This window comes from Drosophila willistoni, chromosome 3R (assembly GCF_018902025.1).
Source record: "Drosophila willistoni isolate 14030-0811.24 chromosome 3R, UCI_dwil_1.1, whole genome shotgun sequence".
Lineage (NCBI taxonomy): Eukaryota > Metazoa > Arthropoda > Insecta > Diptera > Drosophilidae > Drosophila > Drosophila willistoni.
This window is the reverse complement of record NC_061086.1, coordinates 18,945,172-18,970,118: the sequence shown is the minus strand read 5'-3', so window position 1 is coordinate 18,970,118 and position 24,947 is coordinate 18,945,172. Positions and strand designations below refer to the sequence as shown.

Here is a 24,947-nt window from a genome sequence, read left to right as displayed (position 1 = left end):
TGACCAACTTCTAATTATGTTTAAGGAACGAAAACCATGGTGCTTGGCAGTTACCACCCAGCTTGGGTGGTGCCGATTATAGAAGGCGAGGGCGAACAAAGTTTCCGGGGCCATTGTGGTGCTATCGCTTTAAGCACCATTAGACAAATGGCCTGATTTACAAAAGCAAATATTTATTAATTATGCCAAAGTCAAAGCCGATGAATGAAATGAAACCAAACAAGAATGCAAATGCCTTTTAAGCCTAAGCAATTATTCACTTCAGCCTCAAATGGCTATCAGTATCTATCTATATACATATATATCGGGACAAAAACAATGGAGTATAAAAAGAGAAGAAATGAATATGCCAAGTCACATGTTCTAACAATCAATCAATGTATGCGATAATCAATCACAAAGGACATATAGAACCCTCTTAATAGAGCGAAGTGAGTGGTGGGTCAAAATCAAAGACGATAACAACATAGAGAGGGTACCATGGCGGAGGAAGAGGAGGAGGAGGAGTAAGAGCAGGAGATTCTGGTAATTGCACCTATTTAGGGTAAAACCTTGACTAGGTCGGTCATTACAATTATGGTTAGTCAATTATTGAAAAATGAATTCACGAAACTTTTTCATTGTTGGTTGTTTTTTTTTTTTTTAGCTTTGCTTAAAGGTGTTTGCGTGTGTGTGTGTGTGTGTGTGTGTGTGTGTGTGTGTGTGTGGGAGGGTTCTGAATTCCAGTGAACTGGAAACGAATCAGCTAAAACTGAAATGGCGGCCATTAATGGCGTCTGCGCTGACATAATTACAATTCAACTCAATTTCCGTTTTGGACTTGGATGGACGTTTATTTCAGTTTTAGTTTTTTGTTTCGTTTCATTTCGTTTTGTTTTTGTTTAGCTGTTGTTGTGTTTTTGGGAGCACTAAAAATGATTTTATTGATTTGTGTTGTCACGCAACTTCCGCTAATGGTTCTCTCAGTGGCAGGTTGCTGCTGCTTTGCTTCCTCTCTCACTTTGTCTCTCTGTCTCTCTTAGACATTCTCTTGCTTGCTGTGGGCAAGAAGAAAACTCATCAATAATTAGAAAGAAAAACCACCATGTCTTAGAGAAGAAGAAGGAGGAGAAGAAGGAGGAGAAGAAGTCGTCTGTAATGTGTTGACTATTTTCAATTAGTTGTCGCAACAGGGTTGAGGTTGAGCAGCTGCTTAGTCAGCAGCAAAAAGACAGAGCCATAAAGTTTAAGTGAGTTTAAACAGGCAGTAGTAGTAGTAGAGCCGAGGGTTGTTGTTGTTAACATGGCTCGAACATGACTCACATCACATGTGGCTATGAATGGGTGGTGTGTGTGTGCGTGTGTGTGTGTGTGTTTGGTATGGCAAATTCAACTTGTCTTGCCAATTTGCATATTCTCTTAGCCAGCGGGAGCTTTCCTCTTACTTCCTGCTTTTCACCCATTTCCAGCTACTTTAACTTATTGGATTTGCCGGTTAATAAACTATGCACTTTCCAATTAAGCGAGCGATTCCCCGCTGCACAACATTTAAGCATATGCCTCCCCCTGCCATCCTCACTGTCTGTCTGCCTCATAACTTGCTCCTGCAGGCCAAACATGATGAATTAATAATTATATTCTAAATTAGTTAGACCAAACTATAACTACGTATACATACATATGTACATATTTGGTAAGGAATTTTTCGGTCCCCTGACACTTTTCTGGCATAGTTATATAGATATTAAGTGCTGCCGGAAGCTGTCATTGTGTCTTCTTAGTCTATTTATAATGTTAACAAAATGTTAACGATATTACGAAACTCGTAATATTCAGTCTAGCCAAAAAGCTGAAATACATATATAATAATTAATGAGGAGTTTAAACTTGTAGATTTGTGATTACTTTTCGACCAACAACTGCTAATAATCATTTAGCACTAATAGAACTACAAAACTTGCAGCTACTAGCTATGTATATCCTAACTTAATATAGTTTTATTTCCTGTAAACAAGTTCACTAAGCTTTCAACAAAAGAGAAAAGCCAAAATACACTTCTAGCTTCGTATATTAGTTTGGTAATGATGGCTTGAAATTACGCTTGAATATATTTTGAAAATAGTTATGCATTTCAGAGTTGGCCAAGAGTGAAATGTCATTACAGTAAACACACTTTAATAGTTTAATGCGAATATACCCAAAAAAGTTGACTTTGAGAGCAAGAAGCAACACAGAAAAGAAGTAACAAAAAAAACTTGATACACAAGCCACAAGGACTATGCATAAAATAAAGTCTATTTTGTTATGTGAAGAACAAAAAGGGACAGGGAAACAGAAGAGAGAGAGAGAGAGCTGGGAGAAGGGCCAAAATGGGGGGTAGAGACAAACTTCAATGACAGCTGCACAAGTTTGACAAAGTTCCGCAACAATGGCTGAGAAGAGGCTGCTGCTATTGCTGCTGCTGCTGCTGCTACTGCTGCCGCTGATGATGGTGTATAGAATGGCTCTTTCTCCTTCCAACTCTTGTCTCGTGGCCAACACATGTCAAAGTTTGGCAATTTCATAGATTTTGTTATTTTTTCCTGCCTTTTTTTTATGTTGGAGAGATATTTTGTTGTTGCTACCAAACAGACACGAGTTTTTAGCCCAAAGTACAGGCTGCTCTACACGTTGGCTGACCGCAAAAAAGTGTTGGCTTACTCTGTAGTGCCTTGTATTCGTTGCTTGGGCATTAATCCATTAAAAAACTTCGTTTTGCTTTTGGCCAACAACTTCATTTACAAGCAATTTCGTGGAAAATCAAAGTTGTACATTGTGGCCAGAGGCGTGTGACATCATCAACAACAACAACAACAACCACATCACGTGCCACATAAAGTGGGTACAGTCGCCATCACCTTTTGAGGTTGACAGAAATTGCAGTTGGCGTGTGGTGCTTGGACAGAAATCCAAGCAAGTTGAAAATGATTGCCTACTTTTCGGGGCGTCATCATCATCATCATCATGCATATAAGGATAAGGAAATTCACTTTGATTGACAGTGGCAGCTGCAACGAGGTGGATAGCAGCTGTGAAATTAGCTTAATTAATGCAAAGCTAAATCTTTTAGCGCGGCTTAAGTGGGTTGTTGTTGGCTGGCCAGCTGGCTAGTAGTTTGCCGCGTCACACAATTAGTTTAATTTATGCAACAGCCACTCATTGGCACTTTACTTAAGAGAATTTGCATTAAAAGCGCGCTCGCGCACATATATGTATATTGCATAATTTAAAACTGAAATCAACTTTTGTTCATTACAGGAGAATGGCAGATCAGTTCCTGATGTCACCGCCAGCCCGGGACGAGCTCCGCCGGGCCCGCTGCCCGCCAATCAGATGTCGGCGCTGGGCAACCAGCAACAGGGCCAACAGCAACATCATCATGGCAATCAGCAGCAGCAGCAACATCATGGCAATCAGCACCAGAATCGCGGTCAAAGCGGTAGCATATCGAATGCGGCCGGCGTCAAGGATCCCGTCCTGCTGCAGGGTGACTTTCGTAAAGTCAGCGGCATCAGTTCCGAGATCTTTCGCCAGATAGAGGCTGTTGAGAATGATCATGATCCGAATACAGCTGCCGCCCTGGAGGCGGTTGAGCGGCGGGGGGAGATGATTGTGCGCATTCTGGAGCCACGTTGTATGGGCAGCAAACAAGCAGTCGATGCGGCCCACAAGCTGATGAACAAGGCCGATGGAAGACATACAGTGCAGTTGGTTGAAATTGTAAAGCGTCCGGGCCAGACATTGGGTCTCTATATACGCGAAGGCAATGGAGCCGATCGTACCGATGGTGTCTTTATTTCCCGCATTGCTTTGGAATCGGCAGTCTATAACAGCGGATGTCTGAGGGTAAGACAAACATAAAATGATCAAGTAGACAGAACATAAGTAATTTCGTGTCCATTGCAGGTTGGCGATGAAATACTTGCCGTTAATTTGGTGGACGTCACCCATATGTCGCTGGACGATGTTGTTATCATCATGTCAATTCCCCGTCGTCTGGTTCTTGCCATACGCCAGAGGCGAGGCAATCGGGGCACCGGCTCCCCGGGACCGCCAACGTTATCACGGCCAGAACAGAAGCCGCCACCGGTGGTGGTCATTAAGCGAGACCTGAGGGACGAGGATCTGGATGAAACGGATCGAATGCCGCGGCCGCGGTCATCACGTGAAAGACGTACAGGTAGTTTAAAATGTAAGCCACATTTGAAATGCTAATCCGTTTCTCCTCTCTTTCTCTCTGTGTGCAGGTGATGGCCGTGAGATGACCGAATCGCGCTCCCGTCTTGGTCTAGGCCTCAATAACTATAGTCCGCAATCGGAGCAGCTGGATATGTACTATAACACGCGAGGAGGAGCACCAGTGAATGTGAACGCAATGGGAGAGCCACCAAACTGGGGCTATAAGCCGCCGCCACCGCCATCCTCGGTTATCACAGAGCAGCCCACTAAGGGTCATGGTCATGCTTTTGCTCCCTCACATGCCTACTATCAGAATGCTGGGACCTTGGAGAGCCTAGCCGAGAAAGTGCATTCGTTTTATCCGGGTGCACCTGGACCAGCTGTAGTCGGAGGTCCTTCCCGCCGGATGTCCACAGGGACTGGTAATGTAGGCCTGGTCCAACAGCATGCACGATTTCCCCGTTCTGGTTCCGATCAACACTTGCCGCGTGTTGAGTATGCAGACTATTCCAACTCCCTGGGCAGGCATTCGTTACTCCGTTCCAGCCTGAAGCCAGGCACAGCCGGAGGAGCACCCATGCCTGTCGGAGTTGGTGGCACTCTGGGTCGCTATGGCCGTTATGAGCAACAACGCGGAGGTGTCTCCAAATACGGTCCACCAGCGGCTGGGGCTCAGTCGCTGACACGTCGGTCGCGACCAAACCTCGACTACTCCAGCGATACAGAGGCAACTATTGGACCTCGTCCAAGTTATTATTACTACAACAGACCCGCCATTGGCAGCATGCCTCGTGGAGCTGGCCATGTGGGAGCCGGCGGAGCAGCTGCAGCAGCTGCCATGCTGGCGGGTGCAACAGATCTCAACAAATTCAATTCACTGCCGCGGGAGAGGCCTGGAGTGAGATTACAGGGGATACGCTCACGAATCGGTGATCGTATTATGGATGAGAACGATGGCAATACATCCGCTCCGGAGTTCGATGCGAGACGTGGACGAGATCTGAGACAGCGAATTACGGCCAGCCCCTCCATCTTCACGGCCGATGAGTATCGCGCCTGGTTACGAAGGGCACCAAGCAGCTCGGCAATTGCGGAGCAGATGCGTATGACTCGTGATATGTTTGCTCAGCCGCGATCACATCGATTCTCCTGTAGTGCCGAGAACATTCACGATGCCCTGCGGAATGTGAGTCACCAAATCGAAATGTTACACCTTTCTTTAAGAGTTTACTAAAATCATTCCATCTCTTCCTTTTTCAGACCGAAAGCATCTACTCGAGCAGAACGGGAATTCTAGGTACTGGCACCCTGGATCGCAATATGGGATTAACTCGCCCCATTTCTGCATTACCGGTGCGTTCGATGTCCTCGCAACATATTGGTGGAGCCGGCTCCATACGGTCACCCAGCATACGACGTATGCGACAGCTCCTGGAACTGTCGGCTGGTCCGGCCAGCCCCAGTGGTAGTATTATGAGCACTGGTGGCCATCAGAGTCCAGCGCCGACGCCCAGTGCAACTTTGCCGCGTCAGCATCGACAGATTGACATCAATCCGGCGGAGTTCGCCAAATACAAGTTGGACAAACCGATCGTAGACATCGGCGGCGTATCGGGAATGCTGTGGATTCATTTGCTGGCCGGTCGGGGATTGCGAACGGCGCCTGAGATGGCAGCTGGTGGCCAGCATGTGGGCGTGGCTCCAGGTGCACCGCCTCCAGGACAGACCAGAGATCTGTACTGTGTCATTGAATGTGATCGGGTGCACAAAGCTCGCACAGTGGTGCGTTCCGGTGACTTGCAATTCGATTGGGATGAATCCTTTGAGTTGGATTTGGTGGGCAATAAGCAATTAGATGTGTTGGTCTACTCCTGGGATCCGCAGCATCGGCACAAGCTCTGCTACCGCGGAGCCATCTCACTATCGGCTGTCTTGCGGCAGTCGCCACTCCATCAGTTGGCTCTGAAGGTGGAGCCGCGTGGCACCATCTACATACGTATGCGGCACACAGATCCATTGGCTTTATATAAGCGACGTGGCCTGCCCAGCTTAAGGGCCGGTTATCCCACACTCTTTGGAGCCGATCTGGAGACAGTCGTCAACCGGGAATCTAAGGGAGCGCCAGGTTGTGCACCCGTGCCCATTGTGTTGCGACGCTGTGTGGAGGAGGTGGAGCGACGTGGTCTCGATATAATCGGATTGTATCGGCTGTGTGGCTCGGCCACGAAAAAGCGTCTATTGCGCGAAGCCTTCGAGCGTAATAGTCGTGCCGTGGAATTGAGCCCGGAACATGTTCCTGATATAAATGTTATTACCGGCGTGCTCAAGGATTATCTCAGGGAGCTGCCCGAACCGCTGTTTACCCGTTGTCTCTTCCAAATGACGGTGGATGCCTTGGGTAAGTGTTTCCCTGTATCTTACCCACACTTTTATCTGATTGTATTCCTCTACTTCCAGCTGTTTGCCTACCAGACGATCCTGAGGGTAATGCGAAATTGATGCTTAGCATACTCGATTGCCTGCCAAGGGCGAATAGGGTGAGTGCAGCGCATTGTTTGCCATCTTTAAGTGGATGACTCATGTTGTCTGTTCCACAGGCTACTCTCGTTTTCCTGCTAGATCATTTGTCGCTGGTCGTTTCGAATTCGGAGCGCAATAAGATGTCCGCCCAGGCGCTGGCCACAGTGATGGGTCCACCGCTGATGCTGCACTCGGCTAGTGCGCAGCCGGGGGCTGATATCGATCATGCCCAGCCGATAGCGGTATTAAAGTATCTGCTACAGATATGGCCACAGCCGCAGACGCAGCATCAGCAGCTGGCGCAGCACATGACCACAGCCGGCAGTATGAGCAATATGGCTGGCGTTGCTTCAGGTAACGTACTCACTGCCCAATTACGTTAAATGATCCATTATATCCCAGATCCATCCACACACCAAAACACACAAACACACTTGAAGAACTAGCAGTACACACACACACACACACTCACACGTTTTGCAAGAGTTTCCTTCTATTTTTCTGCTTTGAATGACCAAAAATATAAAAAAAAGAGTGCAGCAATTGCAGCAGCCGCTGTTTTGAGTCCAATCTATCTTTCTCTATCTCTCTTTCTGCCTTCACCCCACCGTTTATGAACACTTAAACACAATCTGACCCACGAAAACCAACCACCCACCCACTCACCCTGCCTCCTTACCCGCCATTCACATTAATATTGATTAATACAGAGTCCTATGTAGACAGGTCGGCGCGGCGAGTCAACAGGGCAGCGTGGAAGCAAAGTCAGTGCGTTGCCAGCGGACAGACAGCAAATACTACTGCAGCAGCAGCAGCAGCTCATGGCGGCGGGCAATCTTCTACGCTCGTCCACTTCGGTAACCAACATACTCTCCCAAGGCCATCATCAGCTCTCAGCCACAGCCAACACTCATCTGTATCAATCAGTAGTGGGTCAGTTAGCTCAATCGCATCGAGCCTTGCAACAAGCGGTGCAACAGGTAAACAACCACAACAACAACAACAGCAACAGTAACCAAAACAAGAAACTACAAAACAACAATAACAACTACAACAACAACATGACAGGCATTAACCAAAAGCAAGATTAAAGAGAGACTACAATTTTTTTTTTAATAGGATCATCAGAAATTAACATTAAAAAACATAAACAACTAACTCATATGCATTTTAAACACTAAACTAAACACAAACTAAAACTAGAATGCCAGGAATAAGTATAACCAAATTGTTGGGAAACTATTTCGACCATTCTATCTATACACACACACACACAAACAAACACTTACACTCACATATAACACACACACTCACAGAGCAATTCAATGAAAATGAAACATGATCATAACGATTTTTCTTGCTCTTCTATTACTCTTCCTGTTGACCGTTTGCAAAGCATAATTTATATATACATATATACTTGATATCTGCTGAATTAACAAACTCTATATGCATACATACATATCTATATGTATGTATGTATATTGAAGTCTTCTCTGTTGTTCATTTGATTTGTGCGCTTCAATTCAATTAATTCATTATTTGCCCATATTGACGTTGTGTAACTGTGAAAATGAATGTACTATTTACAACATAAATATATACATATATTTATTGAATATTGTCAATTAAATTGTATATCGAAACTCTATCGATACAAACATTGTAATCGCGAATGGTAATGATGATGGTTTGAGCGATGTGATTAATGTTAACGGCGTGTTGAAAGCATGATTGGCCCACTACTGGTAAAACTATATAAGAAAAAAAAAAACTACTCTATACATTATGACCACACCCTCTCCCCCCCATTTCTGTATCATACATATAAATATGTCTAACATTCCAATCAAAACTATGTGTATATATACCATTCCACGGCCCCCAGCCCTCGTCCCCGTCCACATACGATTAACTGTATGTTAGAGAGTTAACTAACACATGCTAACAACTATCAACAAATCCAAATCGTACACCACATGCTAATTGCCTTTATGTATCATTACATTGTACAAATACATATATGTACATACATACATATGTATATCTCTTGAAGAACATCATTGTACAAACTTCATCAATCATTGACCATTATTAATCCTGCCATTAGTCTCCCTACCCGTCTCCAACTAGGACGAATTCCTTAGTCAGTCAGTTGTGTACAGTTGTTTGACGATGCGAAAAGTTTTGTTGTTGCTATTGTCCACTTTGAGATTATTAAGCACATCACCACTTAAAGCACGCACAATAATCATTCCTACTAACTTAATAGTCTTAAACCCGACCGAACCAGTTCAGTTGATTTCTGCTTATTAACTTGTCTTAAATTGTTTTATTTATTTATCAAACCAATTCCAGTCAATATATTGTTTTCTAATCAATTCTTTCTTAGAGCTTTTCAAAATTGATTAAACAAAAATAAATTAGTAACATTTTTATTTTAAAAATACCATCTTAAAGTTTTAAATATATTAATTGGCTATATCTAAAGCACTTATTAATATATTTTGATAATTAGTTTCGTTGTGTAGATGAATTTATATTCATTCTGTAAATTCAGATCTAAATTTTAAAAATGTTTAAGTTTAGTTCTTATTAAAATTTGATAAAGTAATCGTTAAAAATCCTAACAATTGAGTTTAGATCTTATTCAAATTTGATAAAGTAATCGTTAAAAATCATAACAATTGAGTAGAATTTTAAAGTTTAAATTGAGAGACTGACTTTTAAAATCGGCAAGAAAAGAAATAGATTAGAGTCAGAAGAGATTTGATTTGATTTTTCCACTAAAAAGCTGCCATTTTTTTTATACTTTAATTATTCTACTTAACATCAAATAGAAATGTTAAATGTTCCATAACTTTCCAACATTTTTTAATAAGGATTGTAAATAAGTAACTATAAAAAGGAGCAAGTTTGTTTGTGATAAAGTTACTCCTTCTACTGAAACATGTAACTCATATTTAGAAAGTTTTTGTAAAATTAAGTATTGTAAATTGTTTAACTGCTTTAACTAACTTCTACTTGGGCACCCGCACCCTGCATGTTTAGTACGATTCACTTATATTCATTAATTCATCAACAATCACCATAAGTATTCACATGGATCAGAGATTGGTTTACGAATTGGCGGCACCCTCGAATCAGCACCAGAACACCGAAACAGTTTTGTCTTTGTCCTTTGAATGTTTGTCACGTCTTAACACACATACACAACATCCACTACTAACACACTCACAAGCACACACACGCACACTCACAAAGCCAAGAAATTTTTGTGTCAAAATTGAAAATTCCATTAGATACACTGCACGTATTGTGTCTCCTTGCTCCCGAGAAAACCCACAACAAATAATTGAAAATAACAATTAAATAATTTCTATGCTATGTAGATTAAATTTTGACCAATTTTCTTTGTTTTTTGTCTTGTCTTTTGTTCCTTCCCTCTCTTCGCCTTTACGTTTATTGCAGCCCTATCAATTGGGGGGCTCAGCGGGCTCAGTAATTCCCGACCAATCGCCACTGCCACTTCCAGGCACACCCTCCCCAGGCAGTAGCTCGGCTTCGACGGGCTCCGGCTCGGGATCGGGTTCGGGATCGGGTAAAAGTAAGTAGCCCAAATGATTACTCTTGACTCTTGGGATTATTAACTCCGATTGTTACTTTTTAGGCACTGATACAATTAAGCGAGGTGCCTCGCCTGCGTCCGTCAAGCAGGTGAAAATCATCGACACTGCCAGCCCGTATTCGATTGTGCAGAAGAAGCCGCCACTACAGAAAGATGTTCACATTGATCTGACAACGCCCACTACCCAGACGGATGCTCAAGCCAAAGGCCTAAGTAGCACCGCTGCAACAACAACTCCACTTCGCAAGGGCAATGTCGATTTCTATGAACCGCACAAACGTGATGACTCCAACTCCAGCTATAGCTCCTCCAAGTACGCCAGTCTGGATGCCAAAAAGAACAATTACGGCAGTAGCAACAACAACGGCAGCAGCAGCAACAACTACACGCCCAGCAAGTCGAGCATTTCCACTGACGATTACAAGGCCATACGAAACAAGTCGAGTGCCACCTCCAGTTCGAGCTCATCTCAGGCCACAGTGCTGAGTGCAGCAGGTTCAACGGGCACTTCGGCACCCACCACATCCTCAGACGACTCGGACGATCTTGTCTCGTACAAGTCGTCGGCCTCTACTAATGCCCTGCTGGCTCAATCTCAGGCCATGACCACCAGCCAGCTGATGTCCAAGTATTTGAAACGTGAACCGCGTGTCCAATTTACACCCATCAAGTCACCGGAATCACCATCACCGCCAGGCGGAGGCGATGGTCTGCCCAAAGGTACCTATCAACTGATTGCATCTGGTGGCAGCTCTTCCTCCTCGCCCTCCGTCAAGCCGAGTGCCACAACGGGAGCCATCAGCAAGTACACAACATCATCATCCGCTGATACCAGCAGCCAGAGAATGCTCTCGTCACCATCACGCCTGTCCAAGGATAATAACAAATCCAACACAAGTGCAGCTGGGACTAGCGCTTCCACCTCGTCGTCCATTGTATCGACGGGGCGGCGTCTGTTCGATAGTCTGGCCTCGTCTTCATCCTCGGAAACGGAGACCAAAACCTACATTGGCGGCACCACAGTGGCCAGTTCGGCCAGCACCACCACAACCTATACGAATGACAGTAGTAGCCATAAGTCGGGTTCGGGTTCAGGGTCGGGGGCAGGATCAGAGCATAGAAGTTTCGGTAGCACACTATTTGGTAGCAGTGGCTTGGGCAACGGTTCGTCTAGTAATCATTCTAGCAGTAATCATCATTCTGGCACGAATGGCAATGGCACTCACAATGCCATGCATCTGTATGGAACGCTACCAAAGAAGGATGGCCCAAGTGCCGGAGCCGCTCTCTTTGGCGGCACAGCCAGTTCCTCATCCTACCATTCGGGTGGCAGTGGCTCTGGTACGGCCAGCAGCAGTGGGGTTAGTTCCATGACTGGTTCCACCAATAGCTATGATTTCTATACGAGCAGCAGCAGCAGCTCCCACACTAGCAGCAGTTCGCGTCCCTTTGCCAACGGGGGTAACAATTACCATACGCTAGGCACATATAGGGCACAGTATGCGGCCACCAATCCATTTCTCGATGCCTTTGACGAGAAGCCCCACAGCAATGGGGGCGGCAGTGGCAGTAGTAACAATGGACACCACATCAGTGAGGATAAGCTAGGCGCTGCATCGGTTGCCGCCGATAAGCGAACATCCGTAATGGCTGCTTTTCAGTCATCGGGTGAGTCATCGAAGAACGGCAGCGATGAGTACGATGATCTCAAATGAGTGAACCGTCGGAATAGGACAGAATATCATTCAATGCGTATAATGCTATAGCTTAACCGTTATTCAAACATAACGAAACCATGCTGAACGTGTTCTTTTGGAGTATTTACAGTTTACAAATTTACACAGAATTATGTTAGAAAACGATAAAAATTAAAAAAAACTAAATAAATATTCTAAAAAAGTAATAACAAAACAATCTAATAGAATGCTATAAATTATGTATAACTAAAAGGATAATGAAATCTACATAATATCATAATGAAACCAAATGGCAATCCACTGAGAGACCGATGAAAAGGCGAATTTGCTTCAATAGCTTTGCCCCCAAATAAAGCAGCTTCAAAAATTTCAGTCAGTTGCCTAAAACGAAACAAATTAAAGACCCAGGACATTATCGAACAGTATTTTATAAACAAAAGACATAAGAAACTAAAAAACAAAAACGACAACTTTTACAAAACATTATAATAATAATAATAACAATGCTAATAGTAACGATAACAATGGAAACAGTTTAAACAAAAGGTTGAACACGCATTTAATTTTACAAGCAAACAAACTACAGACCCAGAAGACCCTCCCACTTAATCAAATTTGACTCAAAATATGGATATATAATGATTCAGCAAATTTAACAACATTTCCCATATGTACATATATACACATCTAACATCTACATATATATTCTTTCGATTGTATATATGTTTTGATGTGTGACCAATTCTTGACTCTCTTTCTCTTTACTATCGAACACTTATTATTGGACAACTTTTCGAGCAATATATACACTCATTATATATGTATTTGCCTACAATCTTCAAGTCCTCTTATACATAATTATATATATTATATATATAGCCATATATATTTCTATACAGACACATCATCGTATGAATGAATATATATATATATATATATACATATAAAAAACAAATGAAACTAATTCAAATCAGGCAAAGCGAACGCTAAAAAGTATGCTACTAAAATTAAACAAACACTAACTTGGACAAAGAAACGAACACACACACTCACATACACTACACATAGAAAGACACACCCAAACTAACTTACAATACATGAATTTATGGACGAATCGATGTGCTTAGTTTTTTTGTATGAAACAAAGTCTGATATACACACTAATATACAACAAAAAAAAACAAAAAAAGACAGTATAACATTTAACAAGAATAAAAAAAACGTAAGATAAATAAAATATACAACAAATAAAAAACGAAAAAAAAGAAACATTAAAAAGAACAACTAAAATTATGATCTATACATAATATATATATATAAATATAAATTATATTGATAACAAATTAAAGAAGCTTTGCGATTAAGACAGTTTTTACAGGCATTATGTTTGAATGGATCTTTTTTTATAGGTACATAAAAAAACAACAACAACAACAACTACATACAAACTCACTTACATATATGGCCAACTGTGCTTAATTCAATATAAAAATCAATGCGAAATGAATATATAATATATAAAACTCTGCATACATATAAACCATTATGAAATTGAAATCCTTCGATAACAAAATCTAACATAACAAAAAACTGTAAATACCCACAACGTTTGTGCTTTAACTATTGTGTCAGTCAGTCAGTCAGTCAGCCGATCGGTCAGTTAGTCAATGTTTGTCAGTTCAATATAGTTTCTAGTCAATCTAGTCATAGGCTTTGGGCATAGATGCGCATATATCTAGCATTATTTAGCGTAGAGTCAACTAATTATAATTTATATTTATTACTTAGTCAGCCAGGGAGCAGAGCATACAGTAAGCAATAAATAAACTAGCCTAAACCAATAAATTACAAGCTATTCGAAAACACCAAATTTATGAAAAAGAAACGAAAGAATCGAAACAAGAGCATTAAGCATATAATGGATAATATATTGGAACGTGCATACATAGCAAAAACAAAAAAAAAAAAAATAATAATCCGTTTTGGTTTTTTAGTTACCGAAACACCACAAAAGCATAATCATTCGTCTTCATGCAAAAAAGTACAACTTCCTAATACACACATAAATATACAAATTCATATTCCAAAATACCAAATCATCTTCACATTCAAACTTGAGATTCAAATTCAATTAACAAAAACATACATATATACATACCTACCTATACATAGCATATATATATATATATATATATATATTATATATTTATAGCCAAAATTGTGCATTATTTGTTTAAAAACTATGAAAACAATTGAATGGATAAAAGATAAAATAACAAATGGGTTAGAAAGCGCAGCCAAGTTGAGATTTTAAATAGCAAATTATTCAGTTAATTGTTGTCAAAACTTTTATTTTTGATTTTTAAATGGAAAAGCTAAAAAAAAAAAACAAAACAAAATAAGTAACCTTGAACGTGTTAAACATGATATGATTCTCGAAACCAAAGAGTTAAAAAAAAAGCAAAAAGAACAAAATGATTTTTATATAAAACAAATAGTGAATTGTTGATTAATACATTATATAGAAAGTAGAGTTTTTAAAAATCGCGAATGAAGCAAACGTAAACAAATCAAATAAGCAAACAATTATTGTGCCCCATCCTAAATGATTTTAAGAATTTTCAAGAAACCAAAGAGAAACCAAAAAACCATTGTTACTACAGCTGTCGCCTTCTTGTTTAATAAGATTTTTAACTCGTTCCCCCTTACATATATGTAAATATATCCTTGCAAAGCCAAAAGACATACAAATTAAATCTGACATCATGTCTGTCCGAATCAAATGATATCTTTAGACAGAATCAACTAAAACTTTAGTTTACTATACTTAGAGTCAAATTAATATCGTTTAACCATATCATCAAGCTAACGACGGTCCAAACAGTAGTTATACTTTGAGAATATTTTCTTAGACTGGAGTTAGGATAATGATTGGTAAAAGAAAAATCAGTCTTAACTATATATAATTTAAGTTACGCCTCTCAATTTTAATGTTAGTAAATGTTTGCAAGGATATCAAGTAAAAACTGCGGCTTAGTCGTCGGATTCTCCCTTTGTGTGTGTTTAGTATTAATCTAATCCTGTTTTTATTATTTGTTCCCCCCGAAAGCTTTAATCGTTGAACGACCCTAAGAAAACAAGTTACAAAACGAGCATCCAAAACGTGTATTCTAACTAAAAACATAAAAAAATATAGAGCAGCAACTTTTCAATTGGTTTGCAAAGTGTTGTGGCTTTTTAGTTTAAATATATATACTACTTATATACACACACACATAGTTAGCATAACTTTAAGATAAGGGCAGAGGTGGATTCGTGGTAGTGGTGGTCGATAGGGATATAGATGTATTTTAATTGTCTGCTGCTTAAGTAGGTAATGGAAATTTTTGGTTAATTGCTGCGTGGGAGTGAATGCTGCTACTGCTTGGGCTTGGGCTATATGTGTTGTTGGCTTAATCCTGGCATTTGTACTTGTACTTCTATATGTATATATATAGAAATATATATTACTTATAAATGGAAAATATATCACTGTGTCATATCGTACATTTAAACCTAAAAAAACCAAAAAACAAATTCGACATTAGAGAAGTGCAAACGAAACAAAAAAGAAAAATAATAAAATATAAAACGAGAAGAAAAGAGAATACAAAAAAAAAAAAACAATAATTAAATACATAAATTGTTAAAAAGGAAAACCAAAACCAAAGTATTCACATAGAACGTAAACAAGTAAATTAATAGCGGCAGAGCAGCAACTATAGTTAAATAAAAATAAAAAAAAAAACCAAAAAGAAATGTCAAATTGATTGGCCGTCATACCAAATACTACAAATTGTATATGCATTTAACTTAGACTAAATAATGATGAAAAAATTAACTAAATTAATGGACAAATTACAAGGCAAACTCACAGACACACACACACAGACACAGCCACACACATACATTCTAACACTATGTTGAAAGCAAATTTGGCAAGCAAATATGAATTGATACATGAATAATACACAATTTAGGATTTAATGTTAGTTAAACGGGAAAAAAAGTAAAGCAACAAAACCAAAAAAAAAAAAAAGCCGACAAAACGAACTAATTTACCGAAATGTATTGCACAATATCGTACACATTATAAATACATAAATAAAATACATATTTAGTGAAAGGAAACTAAACCAAACAAAATATATAAATAATAAAACTAAAAACAATGTAAGGAAAGTAAACACGATAGTGACGCTAGCAGAAATTACACACCCACACTCTCACACACACACACATACAGTACACCAAACACACACCCACAGAGAGACACAACACTCCAAATTATGTTTCGAATTGGTTTTGATTTCAAACCAGATCGGTTGTATTAAGGTTTTGGCTAAGTTGCCCATACATCCCATACAGTAAAAACATATGTGCTATATATGTATGTACGTATGTATATGTGACGACTTGATGCACATACTGAAATGTGCCTAATACTAACTAAACTTTTACTTAACTTTTTGCGAACTTACTTATATACCCGGATTAATTACTTACTCATTTCTTGTGAGAACCCTTTGATACACTTTTCGGGGATTGATTTTCGGTTTCTTCTCTTTTTTTGTTTTGTTCCCAAGGAATTCGTAAAATTGATGAACTTAACACAGTAAATGGAGACCAAATGCTCAGGGCTTTAGCGAGTTATAATAAGCAAGAAAACAAAAACCAAGTAAAAAACAAAAAAAAAAATAAAAACAATGTATACAAAAATCAAGAAAACTGAAAAAAACAAAACTTAAAACCAAAAAGAAACACTAAGAACTAAGTATTACACTTATCATGAGCATGCTCCATCAATGTTAATACCTAAATTTAGTTAAAACTTTTAGCTCTTTGTCAAAACACACACACATACACACACACACACACACACACACACAACTATACATAATACAGAAGCAGAAACAACAAAATAAAGAACAACAAGAACAATCCAAGCAGCAAACAAATTTACAAAAGCAAGCAATCAATTTGTTAATAAGACTGAAATCACCACAAAAACAACAACAACAAGAAACAAAAACAACTCCCTATGCCAGACAGAGAGTTTTCATCTATATAACACACACACATACAGAACATTTACATGGATACAGCAGCAAGATATCTATCTTATAGATACCTTACTATTTTCGAGAATCCCCAACATGAAAAGTATTTTATTTCATTTTTTTCTTAAAGTATTTAAGTTTTGAAATGTATTGAAAAATTTAATTTACATTTGAAATATTCTAGCGCGTCATACAATTCCTAAAACAAAACAAAAACAAAACAAACGAAACCAAATGTAATAGAGAATTATTAGCAAAATAATAAAATACAATAATGAAAAACTATTAAAATGAATACAAAAACAATATTACCACCAGCATTTTGCTAACTACTTAATACGCCAGTTAAATAAATCGAATGCAATAAAACAAATGAAACGAAAAAAAGAAGTTTAAATAAAACTAAAACAATAAATAGTTTACAATTAAATAGTTGAGAGTCGACACGAAATCGGATTAAATAAATATGGCAAAGATATTTAATGGCGTTATTAGCTGGAATTTTGCTAGTAAATAATAGAGGAGAGTAAAAATATTAACAAATTGCAATTAACTAAAATCTATTTGAAACAACAAAAAAAAAAAAACAAAAACAAATACCTAATTCTATTTGTATTTGAAAATCATTTTCTAAAACCCACCACTCATAAACGAAAAAGAACAAAAATTAAATTATTGATGATACATAATGCATGGCAAACTATTCGAAATGTATTAATATTTTTTCTCCAGATTTTTCAATTTCTTAACAATTTTCTCCCCCCCTCTCCACCTAAATCCAACTAATTGCATATGTATGGAAAAACCTTGGCCTGATTCCTGAACGCAGCAATATCTCAATGTTAGTTATTTAAATAAAAGTTGTAGCCACAAAGGGAAACCAATCCAAAATCTAAACAATTTCAACAGAAAATGCGGCAAGAGAGAGCGACAGAGACAAGTGTATAATGATGTAAAAGGATAAGACCAGATAATACTCTGATTTACCACTGCCACAAAGTAAAAAGTAATTGAAGTAACGTTAATCTAGACATAATACCAACAAACCAAAACATTCATACACACACACACACACACACTATCACACACCACATACATTAATATATGTATAAATACTTTGCATATAGCGTATAACATAATTATTAACTATATTGAAAATTGACAAATATTACAAAAAAGAAAACCAAAAAAAAAAAACAGAAACGGCATTCGTGTTTGCTTGCATACATACATACATACATAGGACAGCGGTAATATTGTATCTAAATGCATAAGTAAAAAAAAACAAAACCTAAACAATTATTATTATTTATTCCGAACAACAAAATGATAATAACAATAACAATTATCTTACATTACAAGAAACCAAAACAAAAACTAAATCCGAAACAGTTCTTTGCGTGAGAATAAAGCGATGTTACATTATTTAATGAAAATATATACATATGAATAAAAACGATCATGCGTGAATTGAGTTTTCATTTCAAATATCAAATTTACTTTAAAAATATTGAGAATATTCTCAACATAGAATAAAGTTGCGATATGCCAATAGTGTAAGTATATTTAACTAAAAGCTAAAATATTATCGGCAGCTATGTTGCAGAGCAAACATGTTGCTCATATGTCATGTTGCAGAGTTGACATGTTGCTCAACTAACATGTTGCTTGGCTTTTGTTGCTCAGTTGTCATGTTGCTAGATGGTTTTACATCTTACAAATTTGCATCGGGTCCTTAACATTGACGATTTCTGTTAAAAAAGAAAGTTAAGACACATTCCAGATTGGTGAAAAGCTAAAAGCTTCAAGAGCTTTGCTTTCTCCATGTACTTCTAGTAAGACTTAAAACCAGGTTAAAGAATTTTATTAGGGTAAGTCACATTTTCCTTTAAAGGAATATGCTACAAGTCTTGTGTAGAGAAACTCTCTCATAGGGAAACTCTCTCATTTTTAATAAATTATCTACATATATTCAAATGATAATCAGTGCTTTTAAATAAATACCCAATATCTGGAAAACTACTATTTGCAAAGAAACTGCTTTCTTAATTGAATTGCCTAAAATTTATGCGCTTTTTATTCATATTTCTCAAGTTAAACCGTTGCTAAGTTAGCATTAAAATATTTACCATGCATCATAGTATAAGATGAGTACAGTAAAGTCTCCAAAGAGTATCTATTAGGGAAAAGGAAGCTTTTCCCACCCCATGTAGGATATAGGTATATCTATGTACATATATTCTTGATCAGCCTTGATTTTAGAGATTATTTAGAGATTATAAGAGTACATTTTCAAGGCTTATTTCGAGGGTTCGTAGTTGTTAGCCCTGTTAAACCATAAAAAAAGTAGCTGAAAAAATTTACTACAATTTTTCTAGTTTATATTTACTAAATAAGTATTATATACCTTCTCTAGGTTGTCCCCAATCCCTGTAAGCTGAAATTTAAAACAAAGACAAAAAATAAAAAGAATTTTGTATTATTTTCATTTTACACTTTTCTGTATTCGATTGCAAAATTATTCAAAATAAAAGTTGAAGAGAAAAGTACAAAATTATAAATTAAAGTAGATTAAATGCGACAATGATTGTAAGTGTGAGTGTATCTCTGTATGGGGAGTGTGAATGTGTGTGTGTGTGGCATATTATGTGTTAACCTTAAATTATATTTGTGTAAAAAACTGAATTACAATAAAAGAAAGAGTTAAATTAAAAGTAAGTGATAAGGTTTAAAACATAATAATTATTTTCGTTTTGTGTGTGTTTCTTTTAACAAAACTTAGTGGCTAATTAACATTACATAACTGATAATAAAAAATTATGCTTAAAGAAACTAACCGCTATAATTAAATGAAATTAATTCTTTAAACAAAGAACCTACATTAGATTGAAGAAAATAACATTATATATTTTTTTTTTGAATGATTTGAATCATTAGTTTTTTTTTATTTTATATTTATTTCTCAAATATTTTCAATAATAATTAATATTATAATAATTAATTAATTAATGCTTGTAACATAACAAATATTTTTTTTCTCATTTTTTTCTTTTTTGTTTCTCTCAATTTTTCATTTGCAATCTCTCTATAATGCGCTCAATTGAATGGTTCGGCGTGTGTGTGTGTATGTGTGGTTGTGCGAGTTTTGTGTACATGTGTGTGTATCATTTTCATTATCATCATTCACCATTTTGATCTCGCTTCACATTGGTTTTTAGTTCTAATTATCATTTTATCGGATCGGCGGCTTATTTTAATTCCATTCCGAAATTTCAATTTCTAGATGAAAATGTGTGTTTAATATTATTATTTTTCCTTTTATATATATTTTCGTTTTTGTTTTGTTTAAAAATTAATAAAGATACGCACATAGCAGCTGGTTGATTTTTCATTTTTGCTTTCAATTGAATGTTTTTGTGACAATTTTCGTTTTATTTTTTGTTATTTTTGTTTTGTATTTGTTTTTGTTTTTGTAATACGCCTAAACTTTCACATTTGCAACACACATTGAAATCTAGATATATATTTAAGATATATATATATATATATATATATATCTTGTTTGCTTGATTTATATACAATACACATAAGAGACTTGTTGTAGTAAAATTTGGTGAGAAAAATCTAGCATTTTGCATTTTTCTTATCATTTTGTTGTTGTTGTTGTGGTTGTTGGTTTCGCTTTATTAACCTTTATGTTGTACAATTAGAGAGCACAAAAGTTAAAAAGTATTCCATAGCATTTTTTGTTTTTGTTGGGGTGTATAATTAAAAAATATTTGATTTGATTTAACCAATGTTTTTTTTTTTCTTTGATTGTTTCGCGTGTTTCTCCCGTTGTTCTAGAGAACAAAAGTTAGAACTTTTGTTTGTTTTTTTTTTTTGTTTTTTCGTTTTTTGTTATTAATTAATTCCGTTTATTATAGAAATAGAAGTTAAAAAGTCAAGGGGAATTCGGGGAATAGTGAGGAGTTAGTGAGTGAGAGAGTTTTTAAGTAAGAAAATGTTTTTGCTGATTTAAGTTTAAGTATCAATGAGAAAGAGAGAGTTTATTGTGTAGTGTAGTGTAGAGAATAAGTGTTGTGCTGTTTAGTGTATCGATTATGCATTACCTTTCGCTTTTGCATACTGACATTAAAGATCTGTTCGAGGACTTTTTGGGTACCAATCTATCAAGATAGAAAAGACAAAATCATACAAATTTTTCCTTTCCCTTATTTTTTCTTTTCTTGCTTTTTTTTGTTTGTTTCTGGGACTGCGCTTAAGTCATTAAGGTTTAATTTAATTGTTGTATTATGTGTTTCATTTTATGCTTTTATTTTGGTTTTTTTTTTTATTAATATTTAAAACTTGGACCCTAGTTAAATTTTGCCATAATGTCTCTTCTCTGAATAATGTTAAAGCCGCTCATAATATGATAAATATATATTATGTATATAGATCGATCAGGTGTTTTCATAGACGACAACGGACCAAGAAAATGAAATTTGTTGGTTTTTTTTTAGAAATTAGGCAAAGAAATTGAAATTAATAGTTGTTGTTGTTGTTGTTGTTGTGTGTAGTAAGTTAAATTCACTGTTGCAAGTATCTTTTGTTGCTTTCGTTTTCGTTCTTTCTGTTTCTCTTAAGTTGTTTTTTGTATTTGCTTTATTTTTTGTTTATTAAACTTTAATAATTTTTGTTGTTTGATTTTTACTAAAAAGTAGGAACTTCTGCCTTCTGCTATCAACTTTAATGCTGTTCACTATTATGTGTCTGTGTGTGTGTGTGGTGTGTGTTTGTGTGTGTGCGTAAACCTAAAATTTAAAAAACAATTCAATATTCAAAGAAGTAGCACATAAAACATACAGATTTTGCTAACTATATATGTATGTATATATTTGTATTTGTATGTATAAGTACACCTATTTGTATACTTGTTGTCCTTCATCTTTGTCCCTTTTTCAATAAAACTTTCAAAAATAGACAAAATCAACTAAGACTAATCATCCTAATGTAAACGTAACAATTTCACTTTTCCTTTCTCTATAATTTGTCACTTTTTTCTTTTTTAAACAAAATGCAAAGAAAACAAATTTTAAAAATATTTAAAAGAAGCAAAACCATTTTAAAATATCTGTGTTTAGCAGTCTGTCAAATAAACAGAATGTTAATTTAGCTTTTGCTTTTTAAAATTTAAAACATTTAATTTTAAAAATTTCGATATTTTTAATCTTACTCACGCGTTATTTTCATTGTACCAAAAAAACACAAAAAAACAAACTAATTTAACAAATTTTGCTAAGCTTCTTTTTCTTTTCTTTTTTCAATATGACTATTTTCGATCTCGATGTGGGATCTCGGTCCGTTTTAGCCTTAATTTAAAACTTTAAGTTTGCAGCTGCATTTCAATTTTAGTTTTCTATAATTAAATTGACTGATTAGTGAAATCAGTTTCAATCTTTCTCTGTGTGTATGTGTGTGTGTGTGTTTTGACTGAACTCTTCAAATTTAAATTTAAAAAAATGTGTTTATAATGTTTACTCATATGTCAAATAATGCTGTTGATATGTTCCTGTTCATGTTTATCATATATGTATATGTTTGCATGTTTGTGTGTTGTGTGTGTGTGTGTGTGTGTCTGTGTAGGTGTTTGCGCATAATGGATTCGATTTTATTCGTTTGATTTTTTGATTCTTTTTTTGTTTTTTTAGAATAGTTAAACAAAACCCGTTCCTGTTTTTGCTTTCAGTTTTCTAACCTCTTAGCTATTTCTGCATTCAACTTTGACTCTCTCTCTTGAACTATTTCTCTAATAATTTTCCATTTTCCTCATATATATATATATATGTATATTTATAACTACAATTACATATAGTACATACACACACACACACATACAATATATGTTTATATATTCTTTAACCAATTTTGTCAATTCATTTGTGTGGACTGAGAGAGAGAGTGAGAGATCGATCATCTACGAATCTCTTCGTCTAATTCTTCTGATTATGCCTCACATAGTTAATAGTTAATCGACAACATTCATGTACAACATATGTTTGTATGTATGTATGTGAATATGTATATGTAAATCCATATTTAGTCTTGAATTTATTTATGCTTTAGATTTGCATTTTGGTAAAATCGCATTTGAATTTCATTTACTTTTAGTTTCGCTTACTTTGCAGCTCGAAATTTACAACTTATCTAACACTGATTTTCACACTTTTCCCCCCATTAATTATTCATGATTCTTTTCTGATCGATAACAACAAAGATAATGAGATCCGATCATCAATTTGTTGGCGGTGACGACGACCTAAGCGATTTCTTGTTTTTTTTTTTTTAATTATGTCAAAGTATGGAGGGGGCGGGTAGCGTTTTTTTCTGGGGGTCTGTTAATTATTACTATTATTTCAATTAAATTGTAAATTATTTAATTAGTTGCTGTATCTTTTTGTTTGTTTCTCTACTTGGTAAAGTAATACTTTTTTCATCATTTTGTTTTTTGTGTGTGTTAGATGCATTTTCTTTTTTTGTTTTGTTGTATACTTTAAGTTTTAGGTCTATTAATTCTCGCTTGCTGCTGCTGAATCGGTGTGTCTTCTTGTTCTTATCGATAATATTAATAATCATTTTATTAATCATCAATATGATCAATATTTACACGCTTCGTTTTTTTCTTTTGTTTTTTGGGGAGCGTAGAAATTGTATCTAGATTATCGTTGGGCTAAATATTTGATTACGCTTCATTTTCATTTTTGTTTTTTTCTTATTGATTTTAATGTTTTTTTCTCATTCTTCTTGAACTCTGCACAATTAATGTTCTATATTTGTATCTGTGTGTGTATGTATGTGTGTGTGTGTGTGAATGTGAGGTGTGGGTGAGAGTGTCTCTAGCTTTACAGTTATTTATGATTCGACTTGGTTTCTTTTTCTTTGTTTTATCTTATACATTTCTCATTTCTTCTGTTTAGTTAGTAAGTTTTTGTTTTTTTGTTTTTGTTTTTATAAGTTAGTTAGGTTTTAGTTAGTTTAATACTTGTATGAAATTTTGATTTGTCAAGAGTTGTCATTTGAAATTCTAGCAGTCGTGGGTTTTATCTTCTGTTGTTCAGATTCTCGATTTGATATATATCGTGGTTTACCTTGTATCATTGTTTGATGCGCGTAACAAAACGTGTATATATATATATATATAGATAAGAGATATATAATGAATATATATATATATAAAGTAGACATAGACATAGAGCACATTTGAATGTATGCATGTTTGTTTCATTTTTTGTTTTTGTTTTCTTTCCTTTCCATTTCGAGTGATTAGTTTAGTTATTTATGTTAAGATAGTTAAGTAAGGATAAAGATATAAGATAGTTGTTCTTGTTGTTTTGTTTGTTTGCTTTGTTGTATTATGTATATGAAACGCTAGAGTTTTGTGATTTTTAAACATGTTCTCTTCATCAGTTTGTGGTGGTGATTGGTTTGGTTAAAAGAAGTTTTGGATGGGTCTGGGTCAGAGTCTGGGGTGTGTGTGTGGGGGGAGTTTAGGTGTTTTGTGATATAGTTGCCAATTTCATTCCCACCTCTCCACCGCCAATGTCTCACCCTTCCCTCCCTCTGTTGCTTCCCTACTTCTCTTTATCATATTCGATACGTTCGATCTATGTATATATAATATATATATAGTAGTTGTAGTTGTAGTAGTAGGTATGTATATAGCTGCTTGTTGTTTTTGTTTTTTTGACTTGATTTTTGATAACTCTGTAAATATAATGCCTTTAATAAATTTTACATTTTACAATATATTTTACTGTTGCTTTT

At 36.3% G+C, this 24,947-nt stretch overlaps 1 protein-coding gene across 5 annotated transcripts in view; it reads left to right on the top strand.

Annotated features, from left to right (window-relative positions):
* The window catches only part of LOC6647202 (rho GTPase-activating protein 100F), a 29,262-nt gene extending 17,039 nt beyond the window's left edge, over nt 1–12,223 (top strand). The window contains exons 2-10 of one of the 5 annotated variants that reach the window (XM_002070582.4): nt 3,277–3,864; nt 3,925–4,192; nt 4,266–5,383; nt 5,458–6,595; nt 6,655–6,734; nt 6,795–7,071; nt 7,444–7,697; nt 10,189–10,324; nt 10,388–12,223. In XM_002070582.4, the coding sequence (XP_002070618.4) occupies nt 3,277–3,864; nt 3,925–4,192; nt 4,266–5,383; nt 5,458–6,595; nt 6,655–6,734; nt 6,795–7,071; nt 7,444–7,697; nt 10,189–10,324; nt 10,388–12,060 (5,532 nt within the window). In that variant the 3' untranslated portion in view covers nt 12,061–12,223. Of the gene's footprint in view, nt 1–3,276; nt 3,865–3,924; nt 4,199–4,265; nt 5,384–5,457; nt 6,596–6,654; nt 6,735–6,794; nt 7,072–7,439; nt 7,698–10,188; nt 10,325–10,387 lie in introns of those variants that run through there. The other 4 variants (XM_023178764.2, XM_015177423.3, XM_023178766.2 and 1 more) reach the window with 4 other exon arrangements.
* Nucleotides 12,224–24,947: the final 12,724 nt, after the last annotated feature.